This window comes from Malania oleifera, chromosome 1 (assembly GCF_029873635.1).
Source record: "Malania oleifera isolate guangnan ecotype guangnan chromosome 1, ASM2987363v1, whole genome shotgun sequence".
In the NCBI taxonomy this organism is placed as follows: Eukaryota; Viridiplantae; Streptophyta; class Magnoliopsida; order Santalales; family Ximeniaceae; genus Malania; species Malania oleifera.
The window spans coordinates 137,532,060-137,550,997 of record NC_080417.1 but is presented as its reverse complement, the minus strand read 5'-3'; the positions used below and the strand labels follow the sequence as shown (position 1 = coordinate 137,550,997).

Below are 18,938 nucleotides of genomic sequence, written 5' to 3'. Positions count from 1 at the left end.
AATGCAAGAATTGGCCCAACGAACTCCTTGTCCTAACACAATCACTTCCACGACAGCAATCCAGACGTTGTCCTCATCCCCCAAAACTTTCTCTCATACAATTAGGAACAATATCCATAGCTGAATATGGGGGAAGGAGCTTTAGAAGAAATAGGTAGCACGCACCAACACAAAACAAAACTTTCAGGACCTCAAAAAACCAAAACTTACAATAGTTTAGACCTTCCAAAATCCAGAACTTCAAAAGGCAGCTATGACTATAGAACCAAGCTTAGAATACCCTACGAAGAATTCAGGGTTGTATGGTGTCACTGTCAAAAATTACAAAAGCGAAAAATAAAAAACCAAAAACAAAAATCAAAAACCAAAAACCAACAACCTGTTTATTTGATAATATTTACAAAACTAAAATAAATTAAAATTTTCATCTTTAAATCAAATAATATTATCAAAATATGATTAAAATACTAAAATTTCAAAATAACACAAATTAAAAAATACTATGATAAAACAAAAATTTTATAATTTTTTTATTTAATTGTTATACTTTCAAAATTTACTTTACAATAAAAATTTTATTGGACATGACAATTAAAAAACAGTAAAAATATTTTATTATTATTTTTATTTCAATTATATTTAAATTCATATGATCGTTTAATCTTAATTTTAAGTTAAAGTATATAAAATAAATGATTTAATCCAAAAGAACTATTTCTAGTTATTAAAATTTTTGGCAACAGGTTGCCAAAACAATTGAAACCATAAATCTGGTTTTCAGTTTTTTCACAAACAACGGAAAACCGACAGCAAAAAAACAGACGCGTTTTTTATAATCTATTTCTTCATTGTGCAGAAGCATAAACAAAAAACAGAAAACAGCAACGATATCAACAAGACCCTTAATTAACCACAAAGAACAGGGCAAATCACAGCGAAGTATTGCAGACATTAAATAAACAACTTGGCAACAGCTGCAAACAAATGCAAGCAAGAACAGGAAATCAATCATTGAACACCAATAGAGACCAGCAATCAGTGCAAGATCACAAGCAATCAACCACAAACAAACAGGCATCACATCAGCATCATCAGCAAACCACAACCAGAGTACAACTGACAGCAGCCCTGGAACAGAGGAACAGCAGCAGCAGCATACTAGAAACAGAGTATAACTGACTTCACATCAGCAAATCACCATGAAAACACATCTTCTGACCAAGGATGCTGCACAACCTAACCAAGAGGAAGGATTCCTTAGATGAGTCTAAAACCAACCAGGAAATCAGTTTTGAGGACTGATTAGGGGAGGATAAGGGAAAAAAAAACAAAAACAGAGTATCAAAATCAATTCAGATAAATCAGATTTAAAGGAGATTAATGCTTTGATACCACGGTGTGAAGTTAGAGCTGGAGAGAGGAAGAAAGGAGTCGATAGAGAGAAAAGTGCTGACTCTGCTGGCTGCTGAGGTGTTCAATAGAGAGAAGAGGACTGAAGAAAGGAGTCGACCACCAAAGAACAATCAGAACTTAGTGCCGACAGAAGAGTCGACTCTCGAGTGCTGAACAGCACATTGAAGCCTTATAGAGTAGTTGACTATAGGAGAGTCAGAGAGAGACAAGAGTGTTCAAAGGGTTTGAGTGTTCAAAGGGTTTGCTGGTTGCTGCCTTGCTGCTGATCAAAGTATCAAACACCTCAGCTGTCAAACAGAGCTGCTGGCGAATGCTGAACTGCACATCGAACACGAACAGGACTGTTACAGCCTTACAGGAGTAGTCAACTAGAGTAGAGGAGAGTCAAAGGGCGATGAGAGTGCTCGAAGGGTTTTCTGGTTGCTGCCTTGCTGCTGATTGAAGAATCAAACACCCAAGCTGTCGAACAGAGTTGCTGGGAGCTATTTTGCCCTAGATTTCAGGTACGATTCTGCAACGATTCTACTGAAACGCGATTTACCATGGGACCTGGATCGTCAGGGTGATTTTGAATCGTAGAATCATACGACTCTATGATTCAAGTCGTGATTTTAACAACCACACGTACAGCTCTAGGTCTGCCCTCTTATATATTATTAATAATAATAGTCTCAAGGACAAAAATACCCCTGTTAACACAACCTAATTCTCAGTCCCAAGAAGTTGAAAGTGGAGAAAGGAGGATTACCACACTTGGTAAGATGATATGAGCCTAGGGTCCCCTTGTATTATAAACTTATCACAAGATTCAACAGTTTCATCCTAAAAGGCTCTTGCTTTGAATTAAATGCCAAATTTTAACATTGAATTTCGATACATTGAATTAAAGGCTCCATTGCATTTGCTTGTTCTTCGAGGATGCCATCATGCTACAATCCACGCAATGAGTTTTTCATTTCCACATCGTTAATCCATGACGACAACAAATTCAAATTCACTTGCAATTTCTCATTTCTGTCGTCATACGTGCATTCCATAACAAAAACAATTTCTCTTTCATCCTTGATGAGCTGTTTTGAGATTGGAAGTTCATGGTGCTCAAAAGAAGAATTGTTTCTTCTATTGAGATAGAAAAGATCTCATCATTTATGTTAACAAACTTCTCATTCTATACAAAAAGAAGGTTTGAAAATTTTACCTTGTTGACTTTGGGAGTATTAGTATTTCATCCAACCACTCAGCTGCATTGCCGACAAGCTTATTAGATGCAAATCTTGTCCTTCTTGTTTATGGTGTCTCAATTGTACTCAAAATAAATATCAAGATAAAACAGCCAATCTATGAATTCTCTCTTGGAAAAATTTCAATGAAACAAGCAATATCCTCAAGACAGCATAGAAGCCCATGTAACATTTTCCATATTCATCTTGCAAAATATTAATCAACTTCCCAGGTCTAGGATCTCCAATTTCTCAACAATAATTCTGAATATCTTCCACAAATTTCAAAAATATTGCAGAATTAAACCTGACTTTAGGTGCTCACGGTTCTGAATTTTCCTCCAAAAATATGTATCAAACACTCAGAAGTTGGATTTTATCATACCAGCGACAAAATCTCATGAATAAAAATTAATTTACCACTGTAAATCTCTACCTGAATGTAAGCAGACTTAATTCATCCTCCAAAACTAAAATTTGCAGTGACAATCCAAGATAAAAGAGATGGAGAGTACTGGTTTCCTCAGCAAAGATTTTAAGAACAAATTTGCAATGAATCTCATCTCAGTCATGCAATTTTTTCAAACTAACCTCCCAATTTCTCAACTCTTCACACAACACTAACAAGTTGCAGTAATAAAGTCAACTATGGTACTGGCACGCATCAATTGGTATCAGAAGCTCAATCTGCACCTAGGCAGGCTCAAAGGCTTTTAAAATTTGAATCTCAACTGTACACGTGAAAATAAATATGTGCTTGACTGCTTGTCATAGTGGTGGGAGATGTGAGTAGGGGAAGCAAGACTAAATTCGATGTTAAAAAAAAAAAAACCAAAACAAACAAACTCATAATGTCCATAAGTTCCTATTTTCCTCATATTCTATTCAAAATTTAATGAGCTAATTAGGTTGTTATTTAGAGCTAAATATAAAAACATGTAAATTAATTTATTTTTATTATTGTTTGTTAAATGCAAATATTAAATAAAATATAAATATGATTGTAGACGGTAAATAATGTTCAAAATATATTTGTAATACTAATTTTTCTACATATGCACACAATTTTCTTGTTCAGTAGTAGCAACAAGATCAAAATACTAAAATTAGTAGTACTTTGACTCCAAAAATTTAAATAAAATAAACATGCAAAGATTTGGAAAAATGAACCCATTATAATTTTTCATGGTTAGTGTGTGTGTGTGTGTATATGTATAGAGAGAGGATAAAAATTTAGGAAAAAATATAGCATAATTAAAATATAGAAAAATCTAAAATTTCTATATCTGCCACTGCTTGCTAAACCTAAAGAATCCTAGTCGCAAAAATAGCACCGGATGGTCCAGATCTATAAAAACAACAATAATTCATCTACATATGCATGGATCGACAAGCCAACACTGTGGTTACAGTTCCTGTATTAGGTAGCACAAAAGCAAGGCAATATTCTTGCAATAAAAATGTGACATTGTCTATTTGCTTCTTCTTTATCCCAGTAAGAAGAGGTGCATTAGTTATTTACCAATCACTTTCATTAACAACTCAGACAACTATACATTTGTATGACCGTTCTGCCCATATTTAATAGTTTACTGTGCATTGATAAGAAACATACGCACATATCAGGAAACACTTGCACTAGGCACAAATTTCCAGCACTTGATAAATTGCAAACAGAGAAATAGTTATACCTCCAGCGCATGTGTTTCCTAAGCACAAGCTGAATAGGATTCCAGCTCTAGAATTTGGAGAAATGACAAGTGGAAAAAAGCCTGAAGTTGGTCTCCCATCACCACTCTCTGCATGGACAAATCCATCTTGAAGATCAAGCCAAGCATCGTGGATGGTCAATGAGGCCTTCACTTGGGAATGCAGTATAACCTGGAAATAACATGCCTCTGTGGGAACTTCATAAATGATATAATTAAGTTATGACATTAGAAATTCAACACATTTTAATCAGATAATAGAATGCAAAGATAAACTACAGTCTCCAAAGTTAATATGTTTGACTACAAGCATTATCATGCACAGGTTATATGCAGTGACACCACTGTACCTAAATAACCAGCAGAAAATGAACTAATTCAAGTTCAAACCAAACAACCCCCAACTTGATATGTTCTGCACTCTCAAAAGTTCGGGCAATTATCTTTCAGGGGTACACAACTAACTAGCATATTCCTTCTAAGTATAAAAACTTGTGCTCGATAAATTATTGAATTATCAAACTCGTCTAGTTTGGCGAAGTATAAGAACAAAAGATATAATTTGAATTAATAATTATATATTATTCTGTGCCAGGCTAATCTATGACTTGCCCAGAGTGCAACATCAAGCTTGAAATTATAGCTCAAATTACAGTATCCAGAAACCAAATTATGCACGGTTTAGATCATGGTCAGAAGTGAGCAATATTGAGAAAGATCACGATGTTAGTAATAGATGTTTTGCAGCTGGGTGGCTTTGTTGGGGCGGGGATGATAGAACTTGGGCTGCGGATACTTTTGTACTGCTTTCGTGAGAAAATGGAATTGGCACTTTCCTTTGGAGCCAAGTCCCTTTGGCACAAGGCAATCCAGAGTACATACGAAGCCCTTCAAGATGGGAGGGATGCTACATTACGTATTAACAAGGTTTCAAGTTCCATTTTTGATTAAAATTATGAACACTTCAAAATACAAAAATGTCTATGGAAGTTTCAATTTTGATCTTTACAGATTATGGAAACCAATACTAAAGCATGGACTTTTTATGGACCTTCCAAAACTGTTAGTAGACACACGAATGCAAGATTTAGAGTTAAAATACTGTAAACAAAATAATGCCAAGCATGTGGCTTATAAGACGCATAATTGTAAAATGATACCCATGTTAAATATTCGGTAAGGATTCATATTATAGTGATCTGATAAATTTTACACTGACTGTCAGCTACCTAACGCAACCCTCCTCCTTAACCCGAGCTTGGGACCAGCTGTGTGTGGAAAAATTAAGACATTAAGTGCATCACAAGCGGAGTTAGTTATTGTGGGGGGCAGTAGAAGGGGTAGGGATAGAGATAGACCTAAAATAACTTGGGGGGAGATAGTGAGTAAAGATTTAATATCCTTGAATCTATTAAAAGAAATGGTCCATGATCGCATAAATTGGAGGAAAAGGATTCATATAGCCGACCCCACTTAGTGGGACTAAGGCTTGGTTTTGTTGTTGTTATTGTTATACCCATGTTAAATGTATTCAATTAATACAAATAAAATACATAAATTAGTTAAATATTAGTCCTTATGCAAATACAGTTACAACAACAAACCAAGCCTTAAGTCCTAATAGGTGGGGTAGGCTACAAGAATCCTTTTCCACCAACACATACAATCATGGACAATTTCCTTTGACAAATTTAGCTATTAAATCATTACTCGCTATCTCATTACAGGTTATTTTATGTCTACCACTACCCCTTCTACTGTCCCTCACCGAAACTAACTCACTCTTCCTTAATGTTGCACTATGTGGCCTATGTTGCAAGTGCCCAAACCATTTGAGCCGTCCCTCTCTTTTTCTTATCTTCTACAAGAGCTACGCCTAACTTACCGCAAATATGTTCATTTCTTAATATATCTTTTAACGTTATACCACTCATTCATTTAGCATTCTCATCTCGACAACTTTTACTTTTTGGATATGTTGTTTTTTAGTCGCCGGATATTCTCATCCATATAGCATAACTAGTCTTACAACTGTAAAACTTCCCTTTTAATTTTAAGGATATTACAAAGCACAGTCAAAGCACTTGTCCATTTTACCCAACCTACTTTAACTCTATGCATTACATTTTCTTCAATTTTTCCGTTAACTTGCATAATAGATCCAAGGTATCGAAATCTACTAATGCTATTGATTTCTTAATCATTAAGTTTAACTTTGTCTCCAATATTCTTCCTACTATGACTGAAATTACATTTCATATATTATGTCTTATTTCTACTTATCCTAAAGCCTCTAGATTCTAAAGCTTCTTCCATAATTCTAACTTAGAGTTTACTCCACCCCTATACACCTGCGATTGGAAATTCTCAAGTCTCTCCACCTATAATCCTAACATTTGCCATTACTCCATCGTACATATCCTCAATGAGATTCATACACCTACGGCATACACCATTTTTTTCTAAAACCTACCATAGGACTTCCCTAGGTATCCTATCATACGCTTTCACTAAGTCAATAAGTACCATATGCAAGTCCCTCTTCTTTTTCCTATATTTATCCATTAATCTTGTTAAAAGATAGAAAGTTCTATAATAGGGATCTCCCAGGCATAAAACCAAATTAATTTTCTGAGAACTTCATTTCTAACCTTAATCTTTCTTCAACAACCCATTCCCACAATTTCATTGTATGATTCATAAGTTTAATTCCATGATAGTTATTACAATCTTGAATATATCCCCTATTTTTGTATATAGGTATTAAAGTTCTTTTCCTCCATTTGTCTAGCATTTTCTTAGTTTTTATAATTGTGCTAAATAACTTAGTTAACTATATAATTCTGTTATCACCTAGGCATTTCCAAACTTCAATTGGGATATCATCTGGTCCTATAACTTTTCCATTTTTCATCTTTTTTGGTGCAAACTTAACTTCGTTAACTCTAACTTTGCAAATAAATCTCATATTTTTAGTCTTTTCCTCATTTGCCTATTCTAAGTTTAAATTTTCTACTTGGTTTTCATTAAATAGCTTACCAAAGTAACTTCGTCATCTTTATTTTATGTATTCTTCCTTAACAAGACAATATCATCCTCACTTTTTATGCATTTTACATTACTTAAGTCCAAACCTTTTCTTTCGCTAGCTCTAGCAAGTTTAAATATATCTCTTTCCCCTTCTTTTATATCTAATCTTGCATACAAATTATTAAAAGATCTATGTTTAGCTTCACTAACAACCTTTTTTGCATATTTTTCTCGTCACTTTATATTTTTCAAAGTTCTCCATGTTTCTACATTTTTGGTCATGTTTTATACCAAATTATTTTTGTCTTTATAGCTTTTTAAACATCTTGATCCTACCACCAACTTTCTTTGCTATTCAAGAATCTTCCTCTTGATTCACCAAAAATCTGTTTTGCTAACTATTTAATAGAGCTAGCTATCCTACTCCAAAAAGAGTGTTTGTATCTACACCATCCTCTATAGTCCAATCACCATCTTTGATCATTTTATCTTTAAATTTTATCATATTTTCTCTCTTTAGATTCCACCACCTAGTTCTCTTGCACTAATTTATTTTATCCCTTCTCTTCCTTTTTTTAATACATATTCTAACACTAAAACTCTATATTATGTGGTTAAGCTTTCACCTGGGATAACTTTACAATCCTTACATGAAAAACGATCTAACCTCCTAGTTAAGAAAAAATCTATTTGAATTTTATTTTGTTCACTTTTGAAAGTTATTACGTGTTCTTCTCTCTTCTTAAAGAAAATATTCATTGTAATAAAATCATATGACATGGTGAAGTCTAAGATCATCTCTGCAAGCTCATTTTTGTCTCCATATCCATATCCTCCATGTATTCTCTCATAATCTTTATTATCCCTTCCAACGTGTCCATTCAGATCTACTCCTATGAATTTTTTCTCAGTCCCTGATATCCCTTGTATAATATTATTCATATCTTTCCAAAATTGTCTCTTAAGGTTTTCTGCTAAGCCTGCTTAAGGAGCATAAGTACTAATGACATTTATTATTTCTTGGCCTAAGACCATCTTGATTTTTATAATTCTATCCCCTACTATTTTGACGTCTACAAAGCTATTTTTTAAGTTTTTTCTATAATAATTCTTGCCCCATTTTTATGTTTTTTTTTTTCCAGTGTACCAAAGTTTGAATCCTTCATCCCCCACTCATTTACTTTCATGAAGGTAAATTAGATTAATTTTTCTTCTAATCATTGTATCCACAATTTCCATGCTTTTAGCCATAAACAAATATCCCTATATTCTAAGTTGCCAATCTAATCTAAGTCTCCTGAACTAACTTCTTTACCCATCCACATCCAGAATGATGTAGGAACCCTTGCATATTTGACACTATATCCGAACGTCAACACAATGTATCACTTCTGGGCAACGACCTAGCCAACCCTCACCCACTTTTTGCTACACCCGAGTGGTATAAGTGCAATGCATTGCTCGTAGGGGATGCCCCAATGAATAATCGGTAAGGATTCATATCCTAATGATTTGACAAGTTTTAGGTTGGCTATCAACTAACTAACGCAACCCTTCGTTCCCGGGCCTAGGACCAGTTGTGTGTGAATGATTAGGACATTAAGTGCATCACAGACGGAGTTATTATAAAAACACAGTCATTTTAGATATAAAAGGTTGAATATAATGCTCTACTTGATTTCTAAGTTCAATTTTTTCAAAAAATCTCAAAATTCTTAAAATTTTGACCTATCCTTCTCGTAATAATCTTCATTTTCAACAAAAAAGAAGATTTATTAAGACCGAAATTTCATTTGGAGGGTCTTGAATACCAAATTTCACTTTCTAGGTTGTTCCATGATCACATTTTCAACAAATTTCAAAATTTTGGATAATTTGAGGGAATTTCTAAGTGAATTTTCACAAAATGAACATTGAGCATTTTTTTATTGTGAAGCTAGTGAAAATTTTAGACCATGGGTGCTATGCCACTCGTGCAATCTATCAAAAATGCACTTATTAGTTCCATTATCTCTTTCTTTCTTGGGTTAAGTTTTGTATCGCCAATGGAGAGAATCTCATTTCTAGGAGCATCACTAGATAGTTGATGCAATTAGTGAGCTTCATCATCTCTATAGACTTTTTTTCTTATTTTTAATAATAAAAGAAGGTATATTAGATAGAGAGAGAAGATACAACGAATGGGGACAAGAAGTCCACCCCAAAGAAATAGAAAATAAAAGTTAAAAAAGAAGAATAAAAAAATAAAATTATGTTAGAAAAGAATATGTTATTTTAATAGTTACTTTCTGTTAGTGGGGGTATTTCTGTCCTTAAAGACTTTATTATCATTCATTTATTATTAAGATATAAGAGGACAGACATTGAGCTGTACATAGACTCCACAAAATTGCCGATCAGTTCTTTCTCCTCTTCTTCTCCTCTTCTCCTCTCCTCCATCTCTAACCTTATAACATGGTATCAGAGCATTGACCTCCTTCAAAACTGATTTATCTGAACTTTTTATGATGCTCTGGTTTTCGTTTTTTTACTTATCCTCCCTAATCAGTCCTCAAATCTGACTTTCTGATTGGTTTGAGAGTCGTTTAAGGACACCCTCCCTGCGGGTTAGGTTGTGCAGCATCCTTTGCAGGAATCTGTGTGTTTTCATGGTGATTTGCTGATGTGAACTCAGTTACACTTTTTCTTCTATGCTGCCGCTGCTGCTCTTGTCACTGTCTGTGGCAGCTGATATGCTGTTTTGACGCGTATTCGTGATTGATTGCTTGCAATCTTGTACTGATTACTGGTTGGTTTCGATTGGTGTTCAAATATTAATTTCCTGTTCTTCACTGCATTCATTTCTAGTTGCTGTCAGCTAATAATGCTTGGAGCTGCTGCCAGGCTGTTTGTTAAATGCCTGCAGTACTTTGTTGTGGTCTGCCATGTTCTTGGTGGTTAAGTAATTACTCCTAGGATATTGTAAGCTCAGTTCTGTAGTCATAACTGCCTTTTGAAGTTCTGGATTTTCTGGATTTTGGAGTCTGAAGTGCTGTAAGTTCTGGTTTTTTTAAATCCTGAAAATGTTGTTTGTGTTGGTGTGTACTGCCTGACTACTTGAGCTCCTTCCTGCGATAAGTCAGCCATGGATGCTACCTCTAAATGTAGTGGGGAAAGTTTTAGAGGACGAGGATGAAGTTATGATTGTGGTTGCGAAAACGGCTTTGTAATTCTATGAGTTCATCATGGAAATTCTCCCATTTGCACACATTGTGGCAAGGAAAATCATACCATTAATTGCTTATGCGATCTCCTTGGGAAACCGGCTTGGGCCAATATGTCTCTTTCAAAAGGCAATTCTACTAGTGATACTTCAAATGCATACACACCTATCCACTCCACTTAGCCACTCCACTGGGGAGTTGAGTACATCATCCACCATGTCCAGAGAGAATTTAACAATCTTTTTCACATGTTTCAACAACTCCAAAAGTCTTTTACATCTAGTTCTGTTGTGGCCCATTCATGTACAACTGGGCTTCTCACCTCTTCATCATCTTCACCTTGGGTTATAGATTCTGGTGCCTCCTCTCATATGGCAGACAGTCCTAGTTTGTTTTGAGTCCTTGAATCCCATTACTTTAAGGTTACTCTAGTTGATGGTTTAATTAGACCAAATTCTGGTTCTGGCAATATTCTCTTAGTTCCTTCTATTCCTCTTTCATTTGTGCTATATGTGTATAAATTTCCCTTGAACCTGTTAACAGTTAGTCAATTAACTAAGTCTCATAATTGTTTTGTGACCTTTCCTTCTTATTGTGTTATTCAAGATCTCTAGACAAAGAAGAGGATTGGTGGAGGGCTTAAGAAGGGTGGCCTGTGCTATTTGGATGGTGGTCATGGAGAGTCCAGTTCATGTCATATGAATTCCTTCATTTCTACTCATGGTGTTTCTCTTGATCAGTGGCATCATTTGGGACATCCATCCCTTGAAAAACTACAAGAAGTTTTTCCTATGTTCAAGTCTGTTTCTCTCTTTTGAGTCTTTTGAGTTCTGTGTGTCAGTTGTGTCCTTATTGGATGATTTTTTGTGTATGACCTGGATCTATTTGTTAAAAGATAGGTCTGAATTTTTTAATGTATTTACTTAATTCTACTAGGAAATAAAAACTCAGTTTGGCATCAATATTCAAATTTTTCGATATGATAATGCACTTGAATTTGTTCAAAATAAACTTCAGTTTTTTTGCTTGGCCGAAGGGATTATTCAACAAACATCATGTATACATACCCCTCAGCAGAATGGAGTGGGTGAACAAAAAAATAGACATCTACTTGACATAGTATGGTCTCTACTCCCTCATATGCATGTTCCCAAAACCTTTTGGACTGATGCTCTTCTTACAGCCTATTTTTTGCTCAAAAATATGCCCTCAAGTGTTCGAGGGGGACAAATTCCCTTCTTTATCATGTAGTCAGAAACATCCACGTTCTCTGTTGTGCCTCATGTCTATGGATGCGCATGCTTTGTTCATGTTCCATATACTAGTTAGGACAAGTTATCTCCCTGTGCTGTTAAATGTGTCTTTGTTGGGTACTTGAGAACTCAGAAAGGATATAGATGTTATGATCCCCACACTCGTAGGAAATATGTTAGTGTTGCTGTCACCTTTTTTGAAGGGACGCCCTATTTTTCCAGTGTCGGGTCCTCCTTGGGTGAATCTATTTTGATTCCATCAAAGTTTTATGGTTCCCCCTCTTGTGTTGATCCTCCTGTTCCTACCATTGTCCTTCTCGAGAAATCTTCTGTTCCTCTTCCAAATCTAGTTGTTACTGATCCAAAGAAACAACTTAAGGTTTATAAAAGATGGAAAGAAAGCACAAACATCACTACCACTAAGCAGGCACCTCCTCTGCCCATCCCTCTTAGATTTCTAGTTATGGAGATCCATCCCAATGTGATTTGGATTTGCCCATTGCTCATTGGAAAGGCACTCAAACATGTGCTCAACAATCCGTAGTTGCTAATTCTATCGCACATTATGTTTCCATTCTTTGCTTTCCTAGTCATATGCATTCTTTTGCTTTGCCTATTTCCTCAATTTCTATCCCTTCCTCCCATGTTGAAGTACTTGCTAACCCTGGGTGGAAGCATGTAATGGATGCCTCAACCACTTGAGGGACATGGGACTTGGTGGATCTTTGTCCTGGTAAAGAGTTGGTCAGGTGTCATTGGGTCTACACCATCAAATATCTTCCTAACAGCTCTATCGAACAGCCTAAAGCTCAGTTGTCTGCCAAGGGGTACACCCAAATGCATGGTATAGATTATTTTGAGACCTTCTCTACAGTTGTTTGATTCAATAATGCTCGTGTATTGATCTCATTGGCAGCTAATTTTGATTGGCCCTTATATCTGTAGGATGTAAAGAATGTCTTCTTATACGAAGCTTTGCAGGAGTCATGGAGCAACCTCCTGGGTGGTATGTTGCTTAGGGGGAGGATGGTAATGTATGTAGCATAAGACCATTTATGGTCTTAAACAGTCTCCTCAAGCCTGGTTAACAAATTTAGTGTTGTAGTTTCTGCATTTGGCTCTATCTAGTGCTACTCTGATCATTCAATTTTTGTCCACAAACAAAGACGTGTAGTACTTTTAATAGCTTATGTTGATGATATCATCATCACTAGCAGCGACCACAGTGGCATTGCAGATGTTAAGCAGAGACTTCAAGAAGAATTTCAAATCGAGGACTTCGACCTTCTGCATTACTTTCTTGGTATTGTGATTGTATGGTTTAGGAAAGGGTTGAATCTATTTCAGCAAAAATATGTATTGGACTAGCTAAATGAGACTAGTTTGTTGGGAGCTAAACCAGTTGATATTCCTATGGATCCCAATGTGAAAATGTCAAGGGATGTTGGACCAGACTTTGAAGACAAACGCGATATAGGCAATTCGTTGGCAAGTTGATCTACTTAACTGCCTCTAAACTTGACACATCTTTGGTAGTGGGGGTGGTGGGTCAGTCCATGGAAAATCCCAAACAACAACATTGGGATGCTGTTCGTAGGATTTTCCAATGTTTCAAAGGCTCTCTTGGCAAAGTTTTGATATATAAATGTAGTAGAAATTGTGAGATTGTGGGGTACTCTGGTGCAGATTGGGCTGGATATAAGGATGATTGAAGGTCTACTACTGAATATTGTATATTTGTGGGTGGTATCTTGTTACTTGGCTGAGCAAGAAACAAACTACTGTATCAAGATCTGCTGCTGAAGCGAGAATATTGAGTTATGGCTCATACTATGTGTAAGCTTATGTGCCTGAAGTCTCTTATGTGAACAATGGGATTCTTGGTTACAAAGCCCTTATTTAAGCCCATCTTGTCTAATGTTTGTTACAAGCTGGGGTTTGGTAATATTTATACACCCCCAGCTTAAGGGGGAGTGTTTGAAGAGAAAATGTTATTTTAATAATTAGATTGTGTTAATAGGGGTATTTTTGCCCTTAAGACTTTATTATTATTATTAATATATATAAGAGAGTGGATATGGAGCTATATGTAGACTCTAGGAAATTGCTGCTCAGTTCTTTCCTCTTTTTTTCTTCTCCTCTTCTCTTCTCTTCTTTTCTTCTCTCCTTCATCTCTAACTTGATATGGGAAATGTCAACTGGAACTTTCTTCTTTATCTTCTTAGCAAAATGGGTTTCAAGGAGTGAGGGTGTAGTTGGATCACCCACTGCATAAGTACTCCAAGCTTCTTAGTGCTCATCAATGGATGCTCCTCTGACTTCTTTGGCTCCTCCAGAGGTTTGAGGCAGGGGGGTCCTTTATCTCTCTTCCTTTTCATTGTGGTGATGGAGGTGCTGAGTCTCATGTTGGAAAAAGCCACTGACAGAGGACTCCTTAAAGGCCTCAGAGTCGGCAGTAATGGAAGATCTCTGGAGGTCTCTCACCTTTTCTCTGCAGATGACATCATCATTTAATGCGAGGATGACCTGCTTTATATTCATAAGCATCATTGCATATTAGTAGCTTTCGAGATCGTCTCAGGTTTGAGAATCTTGGCAAAAGTGAAGTCATTCGATCAGCGACAGTTCAAGAGGACCTATCCTCGTTGGTCACTTGGGGTGCAAATTAATATCCTTTCCTTTCAGCTACCTCTTGAAGCCAAATTTAAAGACAAATAAGTCTAAGACCCCATCGTCGAGAAGTTTGAGAAAAGGTTAGCAAGATAGAAAATAAACTTCTTGACAAAAGGAGGAAGACTCATTCTTATTAAAAGAATCTTGACAAACCTTCCGGTTTACTCGATGTCTCTCTTCCCTTTCCCGATTTCTGTTGCCAAAAGGTTGGAAGGGATTCAAAGGAGGTTCCTTTGGGGGGAACTCGGGGGCAGAATTCAAATTCCACCCCATGAAATGGGGCCTGGTGAAGCAGCCAATTAGTTTAGGAGGCTTGGGTTTAAAGTCCCTTCACATCTTCTTTAAAGCCCTTCTTTGAAAATGGCTTCGGAGATTCATAACTAAGAAGGTCACCTATGGCGGAAAATTGCAGCTATCAAATATGGGCTTGAGAACAACATGGACCTCTCGGGCTAGCAGAGGACCTTATGGTGCAAGGGTGTAGAATTACATTAGGAAAGGTTGGAGTGACTTCTTCTCCTTTATCAGATTTCAGGTGGGGGATGGAGACAACATTTATTTTTAGCATGATGTGTGGATCTATCCAGTGGCTCTCAGTGTCTCTTTTCCAGCTATTTACAAACATTGCTTGTGACAGAGACAAGGCTTTGTCTCTGGACCTTATGGTGCAAGGCTTTGTCTCTCAAACACGAGTAGAAACTGATTTTCTCCCACCTTATCCAATCTCAAATTTAAGGTCTTCCCTTCGACCTGAATAGTGCACTTTGACATCTCCTGCTACATTCAAAGCCATAGGGAGGTTTGTGAGCAAGAAAGGGGAGGTTTTTTTGAGCAAAATACATTCTTCTCACCTCATTTGTATAGACTCTCAAAATTTATTTCTAGTTTTTCATGGGAGCATTTCTTGGAATTTCTTATTTATAAGATATTTGAATAAGAGAGAGATGACTGATCTTGTTCAGTTGTTAAGTTTTCCACCTTCTTCCTGTGTGCTCAAAGGATGAATGGAAGTGTTGCAACTTTTGGTTCTTTGGGGGTTTTTCTTATAAATATTTATCTGATCCTTTAACTTTTAGATCAAGTAGTGATCATTTCCTTTGCTTTCTTTCATTGACAAGATTCCCTCAAAGGTCCCAAACAAAGCCATTTACCAAGTTTGTGTTCCTCAATCAAACTAGTACTAATGATTTGTTACAAGGATGCCAAATAAGGCCTTGTCCCCTAGTGTTTGTGTTCTTTGCTTTTAGAGTGATGAGATGAATACTGGTATCATTTTAGATTGTGCCTTCTCTTGGTCTGTGAGTAGGTTGTTTGAAACCTTTGGGGTGAATTAGGCTGCCTTTCTTTCCTAAGAGGTTTCTTCTACGGAAGTTAAGGCCGTTGGTGTTTATACAACAAGAAGCAGCCTTAAGTCTCACTAGGTAGGGTCAGCTACATGAATCTTTTTCAGCCAATTCACCCGATCGAGAGCTTTTTCATCTATTAGATTAAGGGCTACTAAATCCTTCCTCACTACCTCATTCCAAGTTATTTTAGGCCTACCCCTACCTCTTTTCATGCTAGAAACAATAACCAACTCTCTCCTCCTCACAGGTACTGTACTAGGCCTGCATTTCAAAAGCTCAAACCATCTAAACCGCCCCTCCCTTATATTGTCTTCAACTAGTGCAATGCCTAAATTATTGCGTATATGGTCATTTCTTATTTTATATTTTAATATTATACCACTCATCCACCTTAACATTCGCATTTCAACAACTTTTACTTTTTGTACATGTTCCTTAGTTGCCCAACATCCAGAACCATAAAGCATAGCCGGCCTTATAGCAATCTTATAAAACTTTCCTTTTAATTTGAAGGGTATTCTACAATCGCACAACACACCTGACGCACTCCTCCATTTTACCTAACCTGTTTTTATTCTATGTACTTCATCTTCTTCAATTTCCCCTTCCACTTGCATAATAGATCCAAGATATCTAAATCTATTAGTGCTATTAATTTCTTGATTATCAAACTGACTCTTCTCTCCATTACTACTCTTTATATTATTGAAATTACATTTCATATATTCTATCTAATTCCTACTTATCCTAAAACCTTTAGACTTTGATTCGGTTCTTCGAAATTCCAGCATAGATTCCACTTCGCTCCTACTATCATCAATCAACACAATATCATTTGCAAACAACATACACCAAGGAATCTCATTTTTGGATATTCCTAATAGGTTCATCAATCACTAAAGTAAAAAGATAAAGACTCAAAGTAGAACCTTGATGTACACATAATGCGATTGAAAAATCTCTGGACTCCCCTCCTATTGTCCTAATGCTAGTCACTACTCTATCATGCATATCCTTAATGACCTTTGTATATCTACTGCATATCCCCTTCTTTTCTAAGACCCACCGAAGAACTTCCCTAAATACTCTATCATTCTCTAGGTCAATAAAAGCCATATGCAAGTCCCTTTTCTTTTCCCTAAACTTCTCCATTAAACTTCTTAAAAGTTAAATAGCTTTTTTTGTAAATCTCCCAAGCATAACCAAATTGATTTTTTGAAATCCTCATTTCTAATCTTATTCTATGTTCAATTACCATTTCCCATAATTTTATCATATGACTCATAATATTAATGTCACGATAGTTGTTACAATTTTGAATATTGCTTTCGTTTTTATATAAAGGTATTAACGTACTTTTCCACCATTCCTTTGACATTTTCTTGGTTTTTATAATAATGTTGAATAGATTAGTTAGGCAAATATTTCTTTTATCGCCTAAACATTTCAAAACTTCAATTGGTATTTTATCTGGTCCTATAGATTTTCTGTTTTTCATCTTTTTCAACGCCATCTTAACTTCAAGGACTCTAATTTTGCAAATAAATCTTCTAATTTTAGTCTATGCCTTCTTCTCTGGTTAAGATATTATCATTCTTATCCTTTATACATTTTACATCACCTAAATCTTTGCATTTTCTTTCTCTAGCACTAGAAAGTTTATAAATGTCTCTTTTTTCCTTCTTTTGTATCTAGTGTAGTATATAAAATATCATAAGCTCTATGTTTGGTGGTCATAAGAAGGAAAATTTCTTTGGAAGTCTGCTATTTTTGTAATTGTTTGGTGCATTTGAATGAAGCAAAATGCTGAGTTTTTCTACAAGGGCAAAGGATTCCTCCTGACCTTGTTTGGAGTAGAATTATTTTCTAGTTTCAATTTGATGTTATCCCTTTGATGGGTTCAACGGAGTACTTTTGGTTGATGTGCAAAGGGCTTTAGCTGCTTCATTAGTAGTTCTTCTCAAGATTTCTTTGTTACTTTTGTTTTGTTTTGAGGAACATCATGTTCCCGCTACAAATTCTGTTTGTACTTTCTTAATAAATTCCTTCATTTATCAAAAAGAAAAAGATATGCATGGCTCGAAAAGACTTGCTAAGTCTACACACACACAACCTAATGAGCAGGTAGGGCATCCCTAATGAATTGCAAAACAAAAGCTCAAGGACCTTCCGCTGAGTTAGATACCATAGGCAAATGTTGTACCAGGTCAAGACAACCATTTTTATGAATATTTTGACACAATACCTGCAAAAACATGGTACCATCATTGCACTTGTCTGCAACTCGGGTGCTCACATGAAAAGGGTCAGTAAAATGCACAGCTAGAGTCCTGCACATTAGTATCAGGTGTTTCAAGTAAAAGATCAGAACATGAATAAATAATAAAATAAAAACTGCGAGTGAACTTTATAAATAAAAAATAAAACGCAACAATTCCTGTCGAATGTCTGGTTGTGGGATATTCCAAATTCGAGTTTCAGAGCTATCGTCCTCATTCCATCCACAATGCTCTGCCTCTGGGGTGTGACTGCCCATAAAACACATACGAATATATTTATATACGAGAAAATAATAAGCACATTTGCAGATTCCGAAAGTTTGAATCATTGTTTTAACCTGAAGATGTTCCTCGTGCAAGCTTATCATTTATAGCACGGACTGGAATCCAAAGAACAGAAGTTATATTGCTTGCCCAATCTGGCAACTCTACTCTACCATCCTGTTGCTTTAACTGTTTAAATTCTTCTGTGACAGTTGATAAAATCTCTCTTTTGGCACCATCAAAGTTTCCAATTTCATGAGTACACTGAGATATGCTAGCATAGTTCTCCATCTCAATGATATGTGACTCCTCAATCTTCAGCCCTGGACCAGTGTCAATGTGTAAGACAGCACCTTTAAGGGAGTAGTTGATAGGTCTTACTATTATTCCAACCCACTGAAGCTCATTCATTAGCAAAGCAGATGAAACAGCCGCAGCAAGGTCAACCAGAGGTCTTGGCTTGAACACCTAAGAAAGAGAAAACTATATTGAGTAGGAACCATCAAGCATCTACAAAATGTTGAAAAGCCAGTTCCGTACTTACACAC

The 18,938-nt window shown here is 36.0% G+C and overlaps 1 protein-coding gene across 1 annotated transcript in view; it reads right to left on the bottom strand.

Moving 5' to 3' along the window:
* The window catches only part of LOC131155112 (trafficking protein particle complex II-specific subunit 130 homolog), a 64,942-nt gene that overhangs the window by 18,974 nt on the left and 27,030 nt on the right, over nt 1-18,938 (bottom strand). The window contains exons 15-18 of the mRNA XM_058108042.1: nt 18,465-18,858; nt 18,288-18,375; nt 18,093-18,180; nt 4,325-4,514 (exon numbers count right to left, since the gene is read on the bottom strand). Coding sequence (XP_057964025.1) covers nt 4,325-4,514; nt 18,093-18,180; nt 18,288-18,375; nt 18,465-18,858 — 760 coding nt within the window. The remainder of the gene's footprint in view (nt 1-4,324; nt 4,515-18,092; nt 18,181-18,287; nt 18,376-18,464; nt 18,859-18,938) is intronic.